General features: G+C 39.8%; 1 protein-coding gene across 4 annotated transcripts; it reads right to left on the bottom strand.

The window, feature by feature from the left end:
• Positions 1–3,553: 3,553 nt before the first annotated feature.
• On the bottom strand, positions 3,554–13,151 carry PIGA (phosphatidylinositol glycan anchor biosynthesis class A). Of its 4 annotated transcripts, none has more exons than XM_040582686.1 (6): positions 12,983–13,151; positions 12,033–12,465; positions 11,352–11,484; positions 10,081–10,213; positions 8,475–8,681; positions 3,554–6,701 (listed from the first exon to the last, which is right to left on the bottom strand). In XM_040582686.1, the coding sequence occupies exons 2-6, from the start codon at positions 12,460–12,462 to the stop codon at positions 6,402–6,404; spliced, it is 1,203 nt and encodes a 400-aa protein (XP_040438620.1). In that variant the 5' UTR covers positions 12,463–12,465; positions 12,983–13,151; the 3' UTR covers positions 3,554–6,401. The 4 variants fall into 4 exon arrangements, with proteins under 4 accessions (XP_040438620.1, XP_040438618.1, XP_040438619.1 ...); XM_040582684.1 differs by having other exon boundaries at positions 12,033–12,698; positions 12,983–13,092; XM_040582685.1 differs by lacking the exon at positions 8,475–8,681 and having other exon boundaries at positions 12,033–12,698; positions 12,983–13,096.
• Between the last annotated feature and the right edge of the window lie 1,235 nt (positions 13,152–14,386).

Here is a 14,386-nt window from a genome sequence, read left to right as displayed (position 1 = left end):
TGCATAGGTTAAGTTGCAGAAATTGTTTGGGGATACTGCAAAAAGAACACTTTTCTGTCTTTCCCATCTTGGTGACAGGCCTTGCTGGCACTCAGACACAGAACAAAGGCAAGCATATCAAAGCAAAGAATTATCATGAAAGAATCTGAAAAAAAACCCACATATTTTCAAAGCCAGGGCTAAGAAGTCAAAGTTATTCTAGGAGGGGAAAAAATACATTGAAATTGCGTAATCAGAAACACATGATAACATGCTGGTATTTTCCATCACTCAGGAATAAAGAACAGTGTCCATTAATATCGCTTGCAAACAGCATCTTACTGTTTCAAAAGGAAATATTTTTACATTATCCATCTTTGATTCAAAGGTGTAATATTTGAAACTGAAAATGCACACGTTCTTTAACTAACCTTTTTTCATTCTGAAGGCACATGGCTTCCATAGAGAACAGAATATTTATTCTGCATGCAATAAATTGAATCTGTATAGAATATCCCATCTACTTTTCATGTAAACTTTTCTGGATTCCTATTTTCCTACATGCACAGCAGAAGGGAGATTTATTTATTTATTTGAATCCCCTCCTTGCCCAGGTTCTCTCACCCTTCAATTTACACATCTGTCAAAGGAAAGAGCAGAATAACTTTCCTCTCAGATCCCAAGGGGATGGTGGACATGCTGAAGGAAATGTTACAGCAAATTATTTCCCTGGATATTTAAATGTAATCTGTTTTGTTTTGTAGCAATACAGCTGGCTTGGTACCTTGCTGTCTTCAGCACTCTGCCGTCCCAGGTGCACTAGAATGCTATATAAAATATGTGCAGGCAGACTGAAAAAAACACCTCAAGCTATTTTTTCATTTTTCAAGTCAACCAATTTTTCTAAAATTCTGAATTAAACCAAGATATTAAATTTTTACCAATAACTTAACAACTTACAGAAGCAGTATGTGTACCTTTCCTTCCACAGTAATATAATATACCTGTAGAAACTATAACACCTATGAATCCAAAAGAGGAAAATTGCCTATTTTTAGTCACTTTAATATTGTTTGCCACAGGACAAGACAGCTGAAGACCGGCAAAAGATGTTAACTAAGGAGAGGAAAACAGTTAAGTTTGCTCAACTGGAAAACAAAAAGGAGAAATCAGCAAAGGTGGACCAAAAAAGGGTTCAGTTAGCCCTAGAAAAAGTATGAGATAATAAAAACACTCCTCCTGAAGCCAGAGGAATAGCAAAAGGTGTAAAGAACAGAATATAGGATGCAGAGAAAAAGAACAAACAGGAAAAAAAAAATTAAGATCATGGAAAAGAAAAGGTCAGCCTAAACGATGGAAAAATCTTTCTCTTGTAGGATCTACAAAACTGGCACTCAAAAGGGCATGAGCAAGAAGGAACAGCATGTTTTAAAAGACCAGAAAACATACTTTTGTTTGCAAAGGAAATCCACTGTAGAAGTCCACAACCCTCAGAAAAATACACAAAACTGGAGATCAGGTGATTTCCCACTGAAATGCTCTTATGCCTGAAGGGAGGTAAAATTCCAGTAATACTGAAGAGCTCTCCAAATGCTGTAAAAAAACGTGAGGAATTTTGACCACTTGGAAGGAGTCCAGGAAAGTGACTCTCCCAGAAAGACAAAATCCATTTGTGTAGTAGCAAAATCACCCTCCTGGCTTCAGAACAAGACAAGTAAAGATTTGTAGTTAAATGATGGAGTCATCTGAGAAAAACTCATATAACCTCTTAATCTGCTCTTAGCGTCCAAGAACACTAGGAAAATTACTGCATTTGACTAAAAAAAAAAATCATCAGTGGGACGATGGCTGAACAGCACGGTGAGAAGTATTAATACTGGTGAAGGTGGTAGTCAGGTAAGCCATAGCAAGATCTGTTGTGATCACTTGGAAACATCTGATATTTCTGAAACTAAAGAAAGGTGAGCAACATAACGTCGGCAGAAGAAAAGATACAACACAGCGGAAGAGCAGTGACAATGCAGAAACAGGGATCTCAGTTTTCCTCCCTTGCTGTTTTGGGCAGCATAGCTGTGAGTTGAACTAGATGGATTATGCAACTCCATTGATAGACCGGAGTGAACAAGTCAACCCTCCACAGAAAAAGCATGCCTTGCTGAACTGCTGCAAGATGTCCATACTACTCCACGAGTCACTCTAGCTTTCAGCTACAGTAACTACCGAATTGTCAAGTCTAAATATCCAGAAGATATATTACTTCTTCAATAAAATTGTCATGAGACGGTAAATGAGTAGTTTAGCTAGATCCTCCAAAGAACTGGAAAGTTAATGTTTATATAGCCTTAGTTTACACGCAAGCAAGAAATAAGCACAAAAGGCACTCCAGCCTAGCAGTGTATTTTCATGACAGTTCACCTTACCTTTAGCCAACAGTGAGAAACATCAGGTGTGACCTGAAGACATTGACAAGCAAATAAAAATTAGAGGGATCCTCTTCTCAAAGAAATTAAAAGAGGAGGCATTGGTCTAGTCTTATGCTAGACACTCTCTGAATTACAGCAGTGTAATTCTAATATATATAGTTGAGAGTTTGCATATGAGATGTATTCAGTCCAAGTAAGATAACTGGGGGGGAAAAGGAGACAGAAACTCTTTATCTCAAAGGGAAGAGATCAGAACAGACATAGAGAGCCTAGCTATTTCTTTTTTATCAGTTTGATCTAATAAATGACGCTACCTCCCATACAAACCTTGCTTCATTTGCATCCTTAGGTCAGCATACTTGCAACACTCCTGCTTTTAAGAAACGATGTTATGTAGTGACTCACTGATTGCTCTCAAACAAACAGATGTGGGATTCATCTCACCTATCCACCACCCATTGCACCACGTAAGGTTTGGTATTTGAACTCCTGCTGCTGCCTGGGCACGAAGACTGCAGATACCAGAAGGCAATGAATTTCACCCTGTCTGCTTCCAACGCCTGTGCTAGCAGGGAATGATGACTCCTCTAGATGTGTGCCATCTGCCCCTCCCACCTAAAACCACCTTAAGGAACTAGCATAAACTAGATAACCAGCTTATGCATAAAATTCAATGAATCCTGTACAAGTATCATCTCCAGTGACGCCAGTGTTGAATAAGTCAGAATCTGAAAACAATCCCATCTACCTGTTAAGTTTCCAAGAAAAATGCGTTTCAGAACAACAGGAAATTCAGATGCATAGCTACACATGGCCCTTAGTTTTGTTTCCTTAACAAAAATACCCACCTGTTATCTGACTATGTCAATGCTCAAGTAATTAGGAAAAATTGTGGAAGTCAACATACTACTGAGTGTCATAAAAGATGCACAGCAAATACAATGAGAGAAGTTTAATGACAGCAAATCAAACATTAAAAGTATTTAAATATTTTTTAATTTTAAAAAGTTTGTAAAACCACTTTGAGATTGATTGTTCTTATATCTATATACATAAAGTGTATTTTACCAGAGCATCAAAAAGATAACACTTTTACAATTATTTGTTTATAAGCCTAAGCATATATGAATAAAAGGACTAGCGAAAAGAAATAAAAATCAAAAGGGGAAAAATGTTTATTTTTAAAAGATGCGAAAAAACTTGACCACAAAAGTAAGTACATTACAGTGCATTTACTTTCTTACAGATCTATCCACATCCACGAAAACACAATCCAAAAGATGACTTACATTCATACTTTACCTGATACTTGTTCTGGTTTAGCATACAATTTTGAGTTATCAACATGCTGTCTATACTTTAATTCACAGTGTCTTCATAAAATGTATTGGAAACACAATTTCTCCTTGCGCCTGCAGGATGGAATTTCATTGCAGATCAATGGTGCCTTCTATGAAAGGTGGGGAAACCTTCTATACAGAAGATTTTTGGGTGTTCCTCCTCCAGACCAGAGGGTCTGCTCTGTACAAGATATTACTCAGTTAGTATCACTCGCTCTTTGGTAACATTTCCCCGGTATTTCACAATGATCAAACATTACCTACAAGCACAAACATTTTAGGTTGTTTTAAATAGTTATTTTATTCACTTCTAAACAGTCATCTCCATTCTTTTTTTTTTTATTATTATTGTGATTATTTTATTTAAACTCTTCCATTTCACCCACCAATGCTTTTTAAAACTATAAATGATTCAGAAACATCATCCCTTACTCCACTGCACAAGGCCAGTAAGTGAATCAGTCCACAAAGAGTTATGCATAATACAAGTTGCATTACTTGAGAAACAGCATATTTGTAGTTAAACCAGTTATGGATTAAATTTTCGTGTCAGCTTGTGCAGAATGTTCTTTAATAATCATCTTTCTCATAAGAAGTCCAACCACTAGTGATAGCAAGAGGCAATATAGAGTATATTTCTGTCCTTTCTATGTTCCCAAATATTAATGGAAAATATCCCTTATTTATGGAAAGGTAAATAAACTTTTAGATAAAACTGTAAATCTGTGTTGTAAACAAGGCCATAACAAGGTTTTATTGTATTACTCATAAAGTACACAGCATTCCACAAAATAAAAAAGAAGTATTTTGAATAAATTCTCACAATCCTGTTGAAAATGTGATTTGTGTTTGTAGATGTTGCAGGAAACCAAAAAGAAATAAATCAGAATCAACAAGATATTATTAAAAATATATATATAACATTTCACTGGAATGATAAACAGTATTTTTAAAAAGTTAGAAACCTAAATGTTTTGGGGGAGAAAAAAAAGTAGTAATTTTCGAAAGTAAAATATTACCTTAATTCCACCCATTTATCCATAATCTGTATGCCACCATTTTAGCTGACCTCCACTTTTAATGTAGAGCTTGAAAAATTCAAATTGTAATACAATGCATATTATACATTACGTATCAAAGGCTAAAAATTCTAGTTAAAGAAAATATACTTTGTATATGGCATTTATTTCACATTACCTTTCTGTGTTTCACAAAAATATGTTCAGTAAAATTATTAAATGTCAGATGTTAGGGTAACTATGTCACTACACAAACAAGATGATATTGACAGAAGTGGTGTTTTAAATACTGCCCCTTTCAAGGGTTTGGAAACAGTATTTTCATCTTGCACAGTTTTAATATTAATACAGTGTCCAACACTACTCAATAATACTCAAAAGTTAAGATTTTTAGTCTTCAGTGATGCTCGAGAAAGAAATTAACCAAGTGCATTAGGCAGCGGGGAGTTTTAGAGGTGGCTGACATAAATGAGATCAATACCCACTCTCACACATTGGTATGTTGTGCTGCCTGTTGTCCCAGGTATACCTTACGACTGTGAACAGATGCAAGGAGCCACTTTTTCCCCTCCTCCCCGTCTCGATGAAAAGCATTGGTTGTTTCCGTCTAAGAAATACCTTCCCAAGATTTCACTTGCAGAACCTGCCTGACAGTGCCTCTGATGTGGTCTAGGTGAAATCACGCACATTGAACACCATCCCTCCCACAGATGGAGTGAAATGCCATTTTGGTCTTAAATAAAGGGGAAGGAAAAATAAAAAATAAAAAAATAAATTACAAAAAATAAGGCGGGGTGGGAAGGGACAGAGTGAGCAAGCACAATGGCGCTTGTTAAGCCCTTCATGGATCTCTCTCGCGTACACACACGCACGCATGTGTTACTTCACACTTTGGCATAGTCTGCTGGAGAAGTTTTCAGGCCTGAGCTGTTTCTGAAGGCTGTATTATTCTAAATAATGTAATTTCTTCACCTATGTACTTTTAAAAAATACCATAAGCTTTACATCACTTTTACACACATACATGAACTGAACAAATTTAGCACCTCTGAAAAATATCATAAATTCATTATGGAGTTTTGATTTAGCGACAGGATGATCCAATGTGGCTAGGGAAGAACTTTGAAATAATAATTCTGTGCAGGCAAAACACTGTCACTGGGACACAACTGCTAAAACTAAGTCTCTGAAATTTCCATGGCAATGGAATTCATGACTAATTTCAAGTCCATTTTCATCTTAGGAGAGAAAAGTTATGTTTTGTTGGAGTTTTAATTAAAAATTTTTAAAGAAGTCTTAAAATAAAAAGCACGGTAACTTGCAGGAGTTAGCATGGACCGCTGTAAGCTAATAATTTTTGTGGTTTGCTTTCCCAAAAGTTTACAGTCACTTTCTGTAATATTCAAGTTGTCAAGAAAAATCTTGTACTTTTGTCTCAAAGGCTTTTGACACACAAAGCCCATGTTCTCCTCACAGCTTCAAGTGCAAAAGAGATGCCCATAAATTTGCATGAATCCAAAATAAATTAAAACATCATTCTAAATTGAGGTAGCACATTTAACCAAGTTTCTCTCCAAGAACTTCAGAAAGAAACTGAAGAATTTTAAGAATAATGTCTCTGCCAGCAAGCATTAAAACCTTTAGTGACTGTTGTGTTCTTTCCTCTCCATTTGAGCATTTTTTGAGCTTGGAAGTTCTTTAACTCTTCCTTTTTTCCGCCAGAAATACTGCTTCGTCCATGCACCTTTAGGTCCTGTAGCATCTATTGCAACATCAATAATGGAATCTGGAGTCATCCACCTCAGAAATGCCAAGAAAAGGAAGTTCAGAACAGCAAAAAGAGCAAAAATATACCCAGTCACTGGGCCACAGTGAGACATTAGTCTGCCAAGTCGCTCATCCATTGGTAAAACCACTTCATCAGCAACCCTGTCATACACCTAAACAGAGAGGAGACAGAACATCAGATCTTAAAATGATGTTGCTTCTACCTCAAAAATCAGGCAGTACCTTGTTGTCAGCGTGTTATCAGTATGCAAAATATAAATTATCTTCTTAACTACTAGATGGGACAAATATTAAACCAAAAAGCTTTGCAGTTTAAAGTGTTGTTTTATGAGTACCCTTCTAGAAATGTCATTAATTTATTTAAGGAGAGAAAGGAAAATAAATGGGTTTTGGGTTTTGGTTTGGGTTGGGTTTTTTACAGACCTCAAGAACAATTCATTAAATAGTAAGGCTGCATAATTTGTCTCATATGTAATATTATATATAAAAAGGTTAGGGTTTTTTTAATTAATTGAATGAGTTCTGTATCTCATATTCACATCAGTCATAGGAAAAGAGTCTGAATAGGCAATTACTAGATTTTAAACACAAAGACGGATGAACTCATAGAAGAGCTAACCTTCCAAATCTCCGTATTTGAACAATCAAGCAAATCGTAACAGAATAGATTTTTTTAAAGAAAAATTAGTAATTCTTAGTAAAATTGTTAAAATTCAATGAATGTGAAAATCAAATACATGCTACCAGTGACTTAACATACATATTAAGCACAACCACTAAAAAAATAAATTAAAAAAATATAGTTGAACAGAAACATAAATACCCACTACACACAACTCAAAAAAGGCTTAAAGGATGCGTTTTTCTCTTGAGAACATTACAGACTTCATCATATGGGTAATCTAACTAACAACTGTCTTTTGTACAACATAAGTTCCATGCATACTTCTTCCAATTATACTAACATTTTCCTTCACAGTTGTTTGTTTGGGGTTTTTTAAAAAGAAAGGGCTATAAAGGAAACGGAAATCTAGACTTTCTATAAAAACTTTGCAATTGAACTGTTGCTTGCACTTACGAAATCCTAAAATGAGTTGTACTGACAGTACTTGGAAATGATAAAATAAACTGGTTGTACATGATACTTCAAAGACACTTACAAGAGAGCTGCATCTGAGTACACCACAAAGTAATTAAGAGGCATGTGATTCAGCTATTCTGTTGCCTAAAATATAGGGTCTGAAGTTAGAAGTGACATATCTCCACAGGCATTGTAACATTATTACAGTTAACTTTCTTCACTAATGGTAGGGAGGGGTTTTATGCTAAAGCAGCAATTCTAATACTGAAATATGATTTCAAAAGTGTGATAATTTATCTTCGTTAAGTCCATAGCTTACAAATTCAGCTATGTTCAGCCTACCAACATTAAACTACTTCTCAGAATTTTAAACTACTTGTTAGCACATGCAGACAAAACTTTGTCATCAACTCTGTCTTTTCCTTTTCATACATTTTATACAGTGTGTTATCCAGTTATGCCAGAAAAGTTATTTAATGTGAAGACTGGAAAAAATGTATGAGCAGAAGCGTAACTAAAGATCTAGGCTGTTCTTCAGAGCATTTATCGGCAGTTACAGCATAGAAAACAACGCAAGAAAAATACCCAACACCTATCTAGGGATGTATCTGGACAGCAGAGGGGAGAGTATTTTTTGAACTTTTTTAAGCCACGTATGTTTGAAAGGAAACACACTGAAATATTACACTGAAAGATTACAGAGGGCATATGTATATTTATATATACATATATGTGTGTGTATATATATATAGTGCATTTATATGTATATATAGTAATGATTCAAAGCAGCAGCTGTTTCAGAACTGTACGTTAAGAGAATTTAAAATAAGTGAGTTATACATACTTTCTCAGTTCTCTCTGCTACATTCCTCCATGTATAAAATGTCTTTACTTTATTATGAACAGTTTCTGGAGATGGTATCGTTCCTGATCTGAGCTGGGCAATAGCTTTTTCTAATCCATCACACAAAGATTTCACAGAGGGTTCACATAAAATAATGAGATTTTCTGGAAGCACCTCAGGAATCCCACCAACTCTCGTACTCACCACCTTTGAATGAAACAAAAATAGCACATATGCTCCGTAACAATAAAATCAAGCGATGACACTGCTATTACACTATTCAAATGCAGCACTTAAGAAGAATAGGGAAAAAAAATACAATGCATGGTTGCCGTGAAAGCAAAGACCAGTATCGTGCTTTGCGAATTTTACCTGTATGCAAATTAAAGGTCTAGGACCTAGAAAAGACCTAGCATACCAGATTACTTTTACTGATGTTCAGAATGACTCTTTGGCAGCATGATAAAACAGAAGACTTGGTCTAATGAGTGGTTTCTGAGACATCTTTCCTAAAGGCGTTTGTCACAGTACAGAACTAAATCTGTGTAACCACATTTTGGACTTTCTCTTCTCCATATTCCCTCATGAATACTGTTACCTCCACCTGGCAAGGGCAGTTTTACCACATCCACCTTCAGTTTATGCCTTCTAGGTTACTGAACATTAACAAGAATTTCTTTAGAAATTCAGTCATTTAAATCTGAATTATTATTTTTAAAAGGAAATCAAAAACAACTAAGACTTACATTATGCAATCATCTCTAAACAGCAGGCAACAAAAAGGAAACAGTAGAACTTCCTCACCTCTAGAGAGGAAAACAGACGACAGGGGAAAAACTACCACAATTAGGTAGCAACTACTGTCAAAGGATACTGGAATAAAAAATAAAAGTAAAAAACCAAGTCCCTCAAATTTTCTATATTTCTTGTATATTAGATAATCACCAATCTGTCTTTAAAAAAAATGTTTCTTTATATTTTAATGTGAGAATCTAAGTGCTTTATGGCTTTCTGGGTTGTCAATCTGAGTTGTAAATTAGCCAGAAAGGGCTTTTACTGTTATCTCTCTATCCAACTCTGACCTTGAATCCCTACATGGTAATACAAATACATCCTCAGTTAACATATGAAAACAAACGTCAGTTCTTGGTGCAGGAATAAAGTTCTATTATAGTGGTTTAGTCTGGTAATTAAATATGTCTGACTGATGAATCACCCATGCTCATGAGCCTTTTTCCTGCAGCTCCTCCCCAAGTAGTGCCAAAGTAAACCTTCATGAACATCAACTACTCGGAAACTCTGTATATGAGTACATACAAACCAGCATTTTGGAGAGGCAGTGTGGTTACCTCAGAGAACTGAGAGTTAGCAGATCTATATGTTATTCCCAATTTTGCAAAAGTTGCTTTTGGGACCTTAAGCAGTTTCGGTTAACCCTTCTGTCTCAGCTTCCAGGTGATCTGTAAGTGGGGACAATATTTGCTCACCTTTGTAAAGACAGAGCCTCATTTGAAATCTAATACTACAAACACATATTATTTAATCATGAAATTTGTTTAAAATGTATACATGCATTCTAGATAATAGATTTTTTTTTCATTTTTACCTGTAAACCACAGCTTGCTGCTTCCACAATTGCCATACAAAAGGCCTCAGTGAGTGAAGTGTTAAGAAAAATGTGCCCCTGGACTAGAACATTTCTAACATCTTGGTGTTCCAAGGCTCCTAGGAGACGTACCCTACATAGAAGAAGAAAAAGAAGAAAAAACCTGAAGATTGATAAACAGTAGATTTGGACTGTAATAATGCTGCATAGTGTTACACATATTCTGAAAAATATACCCATAGTTCACACTTATATAGTGAGAGAAGGAAAAGAGACACCTTTGTTCTGTTTTCTCTAAATTTTTCCAGCAATGAAGTTGTAGAAGACTTCTACTTATTTTCACACTAAAACAAACTTCTGAAAATAAAGCTGCCTTCAAAACATTGCACCTGAGCTTTCCAGTTCTATAGAAGAACATGGCTCCATGCAGTTAATAATTACGATTTGTCATCCTTTCTTTGTTTAGATGTATTACTTGAATTTTCATTGTAAGATCTGATCAATCTCAGTCTGAGGTGGGGAAAAAAGTATTTAGGATACAATGATCAGGACCTATAATTCTGAAGTGATACTGGGAAACAGAGAAGGGCAAAATAAGAATGCTACTAACCAATTTTAACTAACTAATTTTATCAGAGGAACCACGGATTGAAGTACAGAACAGGTAACAGGAAACAGAAAAGGAAATGGAAAATCAAGAACTTTGTCCTTGCCACATAAAACCGCCTTTGAACAACAAGAAAACCCCAAAGAAATAGACAAACGCATATCCCTCACAGAAACATTTTGGGAACACAGTAGCACCAGAGAACATGTTCATAGTACCACAAGAACACATACTAGATAAGACTACCCTGAAGAGTTCCATATTGCAATAATAAAATACATTACTAGCAGTCATTCACACAAACAGCACTGACACAAGGTATCTGTCTAACACCTTATGCCATGCAGTAATATGCAACCCAAGCATCACAAGTTCTGAGAGGAATATGATAAATTTATATGTAAGCAGCTGTTCTGTGTCAGGAGTGAAGGTTCATACAGGGTCTACTTCTATGAATTAAGCTGCAGGATTACAGTCCAACTCTGTAAATCTTCAGCTAGTGTCTGGTCCATCTGCCTTGCCTTCAATAGCTATCATTGCTTCCAGCCTGAAGTTTTTTGGGGGTTTTGGGGGGTGAGGGGGGAGGGGGGGCAGGCAGAGTGTTGCTGTTAGATTCCCCAGTCCAAAAGTACATTGAAAGCTCACAGACATGCATAGCACAAACCTGTCATGTAGCTGGTATCTTTCCCGGACTTCTTCCAGTACGATTCGTTTTGGTCCTTCTCCTCCAACTAAGAAATGTAACTCTGGATATTTCTGACAGAGCTCAGGAATGATGCCACTAAGCAAATCTATACCTAAGAGTAGAAAATTTAGGGCAAGCCGTTACTGGATTTTATTTTAGGACTTATCATGATGTAGCCTACTGCTATAACCCTATTCAAGCGAAGGAAAAAAACGGTCTCTTGAAGACTGTTACACTGCTGAACACAAAATTCTGGGAAAAAAGACAGCTTGTGATCTATTAGGAAGCAAATATGGGGGGAAAAAATAACTTAAATTGCTGTTGCTTAATTTAAAAAAAAGAAATCATTAAAACATTTTGAACAGAACATGCGGATTAGGGCCTAAATCATATCCCCAGTACAAGTCAAACCTTCCATTTCACAATTTTCAATATTACAAAAGAAACACACCTCCGAACCCAACATGTGCGAACTTGAAACATACATTTCTTCTTGAATGCACTGCCACAGAAGTTCTGAACCATCACCTTACAACTCCCATTTAAAACCCAGTCCATACCACAGATACAGTGTACGTGGCACCTAACCAAGACCTTTCTTACCATACATAATTAAAAAAAAACCCAACCAAAATAAATTTACATTTTATCTCCCATTACCTTTTCTGTAAACAAGTCTGCTGACAACAACAATTGTAATTATACTATCATCCCTCCTTGACGGGTCTGGAGTGAAGTCAGTGGGATCGACTGCGTTGGGGATGACAGAGACTATCCGAGGGTCCAAAGCCGCTCGCAGCACCGTGTTTTCCTTACTCGTGTAGGAGACGCAGATGATGTGGTTCGTATCACAGAGGGACACGGTCAGAAGTTTGTTGGTAAGCACCGAGCTGACATCCGCAAAGCCGAAGAGGGAGTGGTCTGTGAAGACGGTCCGCAGCCCCATGGTCTTGGCGTGGAAGAGGGCGTCGTGGGCCATGGCAGAGAAGGAGCTGTGGGCATGGACGATGGTGACCCTCTCCCGCACAAAGATGTACCGGAGCAAGGGCAGACTGTGGAAGAGCGTCGTCGCCGTGGACTGGTTGTACATCACCTTCAGGGGCAAGTAGTAGACTTTCAGCCCGTTGGTGAGGTAGCGGATGCCCTTCCGGTGGCCGTAGGCGTGGGTGACCACCAGGACCTTGTGGCCTCGCTCGATGAGGCACTGCGACAGCTGATACACGTGGCTCTCCACGCCCCCCATGTTGGGGTAGAAGAAGTCCGACACCATGCAGACGCTGTGCGCCCCCCCCCGCCGGGCCCCCGGCCGCCATCCCGGGCCCGCTCCTGCCGGGGGAACCACAAGGCGCCATCACTCGCCGGCGGCCGCCCGCCAGGACCCCCGGCCCCCTCACTGTCGGCGTCCCCGCCGCCGCCGGGCCCAGCCATCCCTCCGGCGCAGGCCGCACCGCGGCCCCCGCCAGCGCCAGCAACACGCACCGGCGAGTGGCCGCCGCGGGCCCTTTAAGAGAGCGATCACCCCGGCAACCGGCGGCCGCCTCGGGGGGGGGGGGGGGGGAGGTGAGGAAGCAAGGGGGGGCGCGTGCGTCCGCGCGCGCGCACGTACGTACCTGCCGGCCGCCGACGCTCCCTGGGCGCTTCCCGGCGCGCTCCCATTTCCGGGCACGGGCCGCTCGGTCACCACGGCAACCGCACGGCTGTTCCCCTCCCGCCGCAGCCCAGCGCTCCCGCCTCCAGCGCGTCGCGGCCCTGTAGCCAATCGCCGCCCGGCTCTGCGTCACGCGGGAAAAGAAACTGCCAATCGGAGAGCGGCCTGGGGACGCCGAGCGAGCGGCGGGGAGAAGAAGCGAGGCGGAAGCGGGGAGGGCCTGCGCGCGGCGGGCGGCGGGCGGCGGGAGAGGGGCGGGTGCGGGCCTCGGCCTCGGTCCCAGTCCTCGGCCCGGCTCCATCCCCATTCCCATTCAGATCCTCATTCTCAGACGCGGGCCAGGCCCGCCTGCCGGTGCTGCCGGGCCCCAGTGGGACACCTGCCTCGGCCGGTTGCTGTCAAAACGAAAAAGCTTGTGCACAAAAAAGAGCCCAAAGCGATGAAAAAAAAAGTCGGCTGCGCGCTGTACAGTGACATAACTGCCTTAAAACTCCAAAGGCTTTTCGCTGCCTCCAGTAGAGCAGCTCCTCCGGTGTGCCGCTTGGCTGGAACTCCCGAAATGTTCTCAAGTCTTTTGCCCCAAGTGCTGGAAGCTTGCACTCTCTGAATGAAAATAAAATCTCCATGATTTTTACAGACAGTCCAGGAACTTGAACTCTGAGACACATGGCTGGGCTGTGTGAGTTGTGCTCTGGCAGCCGGACCTGGCATCGCTTGGCTGCGTGTCTCTGGTCTTCTTGAGGAGCTTTGCAGCCTGCTGATGGCAGCTCCAGCCCTGGCCGCACCGTTGCTGTCTGCCAAGAAGGGTGTTACCTTTCCTATAAGTTCCCAAAATTGTTTTTGGCAGCTGCTTCTCCTTGCCAAGCTTTCTGATACAAATTTTGTCAGATTTGATTCTGTCATCATTCCATTGTAAACATATGTGCATCATGAGTGACAGTACAAGCTGACCTAGGCTGGAGCGCCGGCTGGATTCCTGGTTAGGTTGAAGCTTGGACAGACATGGTTTGGAGGCACTCATCCCCAGAAGGACCAAGGAGGAAATCAGGGACTTTATTCTGGAGACTGAAAGACATGAAAGGTGGCACTGTGCTAAGAAAAGCGTTGCTTGTTGTTTGAATTTTTCTAATGTGTTCAGAAAGGCAAGACCATATTGGCAAATCTGACTTCATCATTGGGTGGTGAGAACTGAATTTCAGGGTGAAAAGCTGAGTATGAGGCCAGAAAAGGAGAGGCTTCTCACCTGTAGCGGCAGGTATCCTGCTGTGAAAGAAGAGACCAGGAACCAGGAGAGCCATTGGCATTGTGGTTCTCAGAAGAAACTGCAACCTGGGTGCAAAGCAGTTGCCTTAAATTACATCTAGGA

This window comes from Falco naumanni, chromosome 2 (assembly GCF_017639655.2).
Source record: "Falco naumanni isolate bFalNau1 chromosome 2, bFalNau1.pat, whole genome shotgun sequence".
NCBI classification, from domain to species: domain Eukaryota; kingdom Metazoa; phylum Chordata; class Aves; order Falconiformes; family Falconidae; genus Falco; species Falco naumanni.
This window is presented reverse-complemented; position numbering and strand designations above follow the sequence as displayed.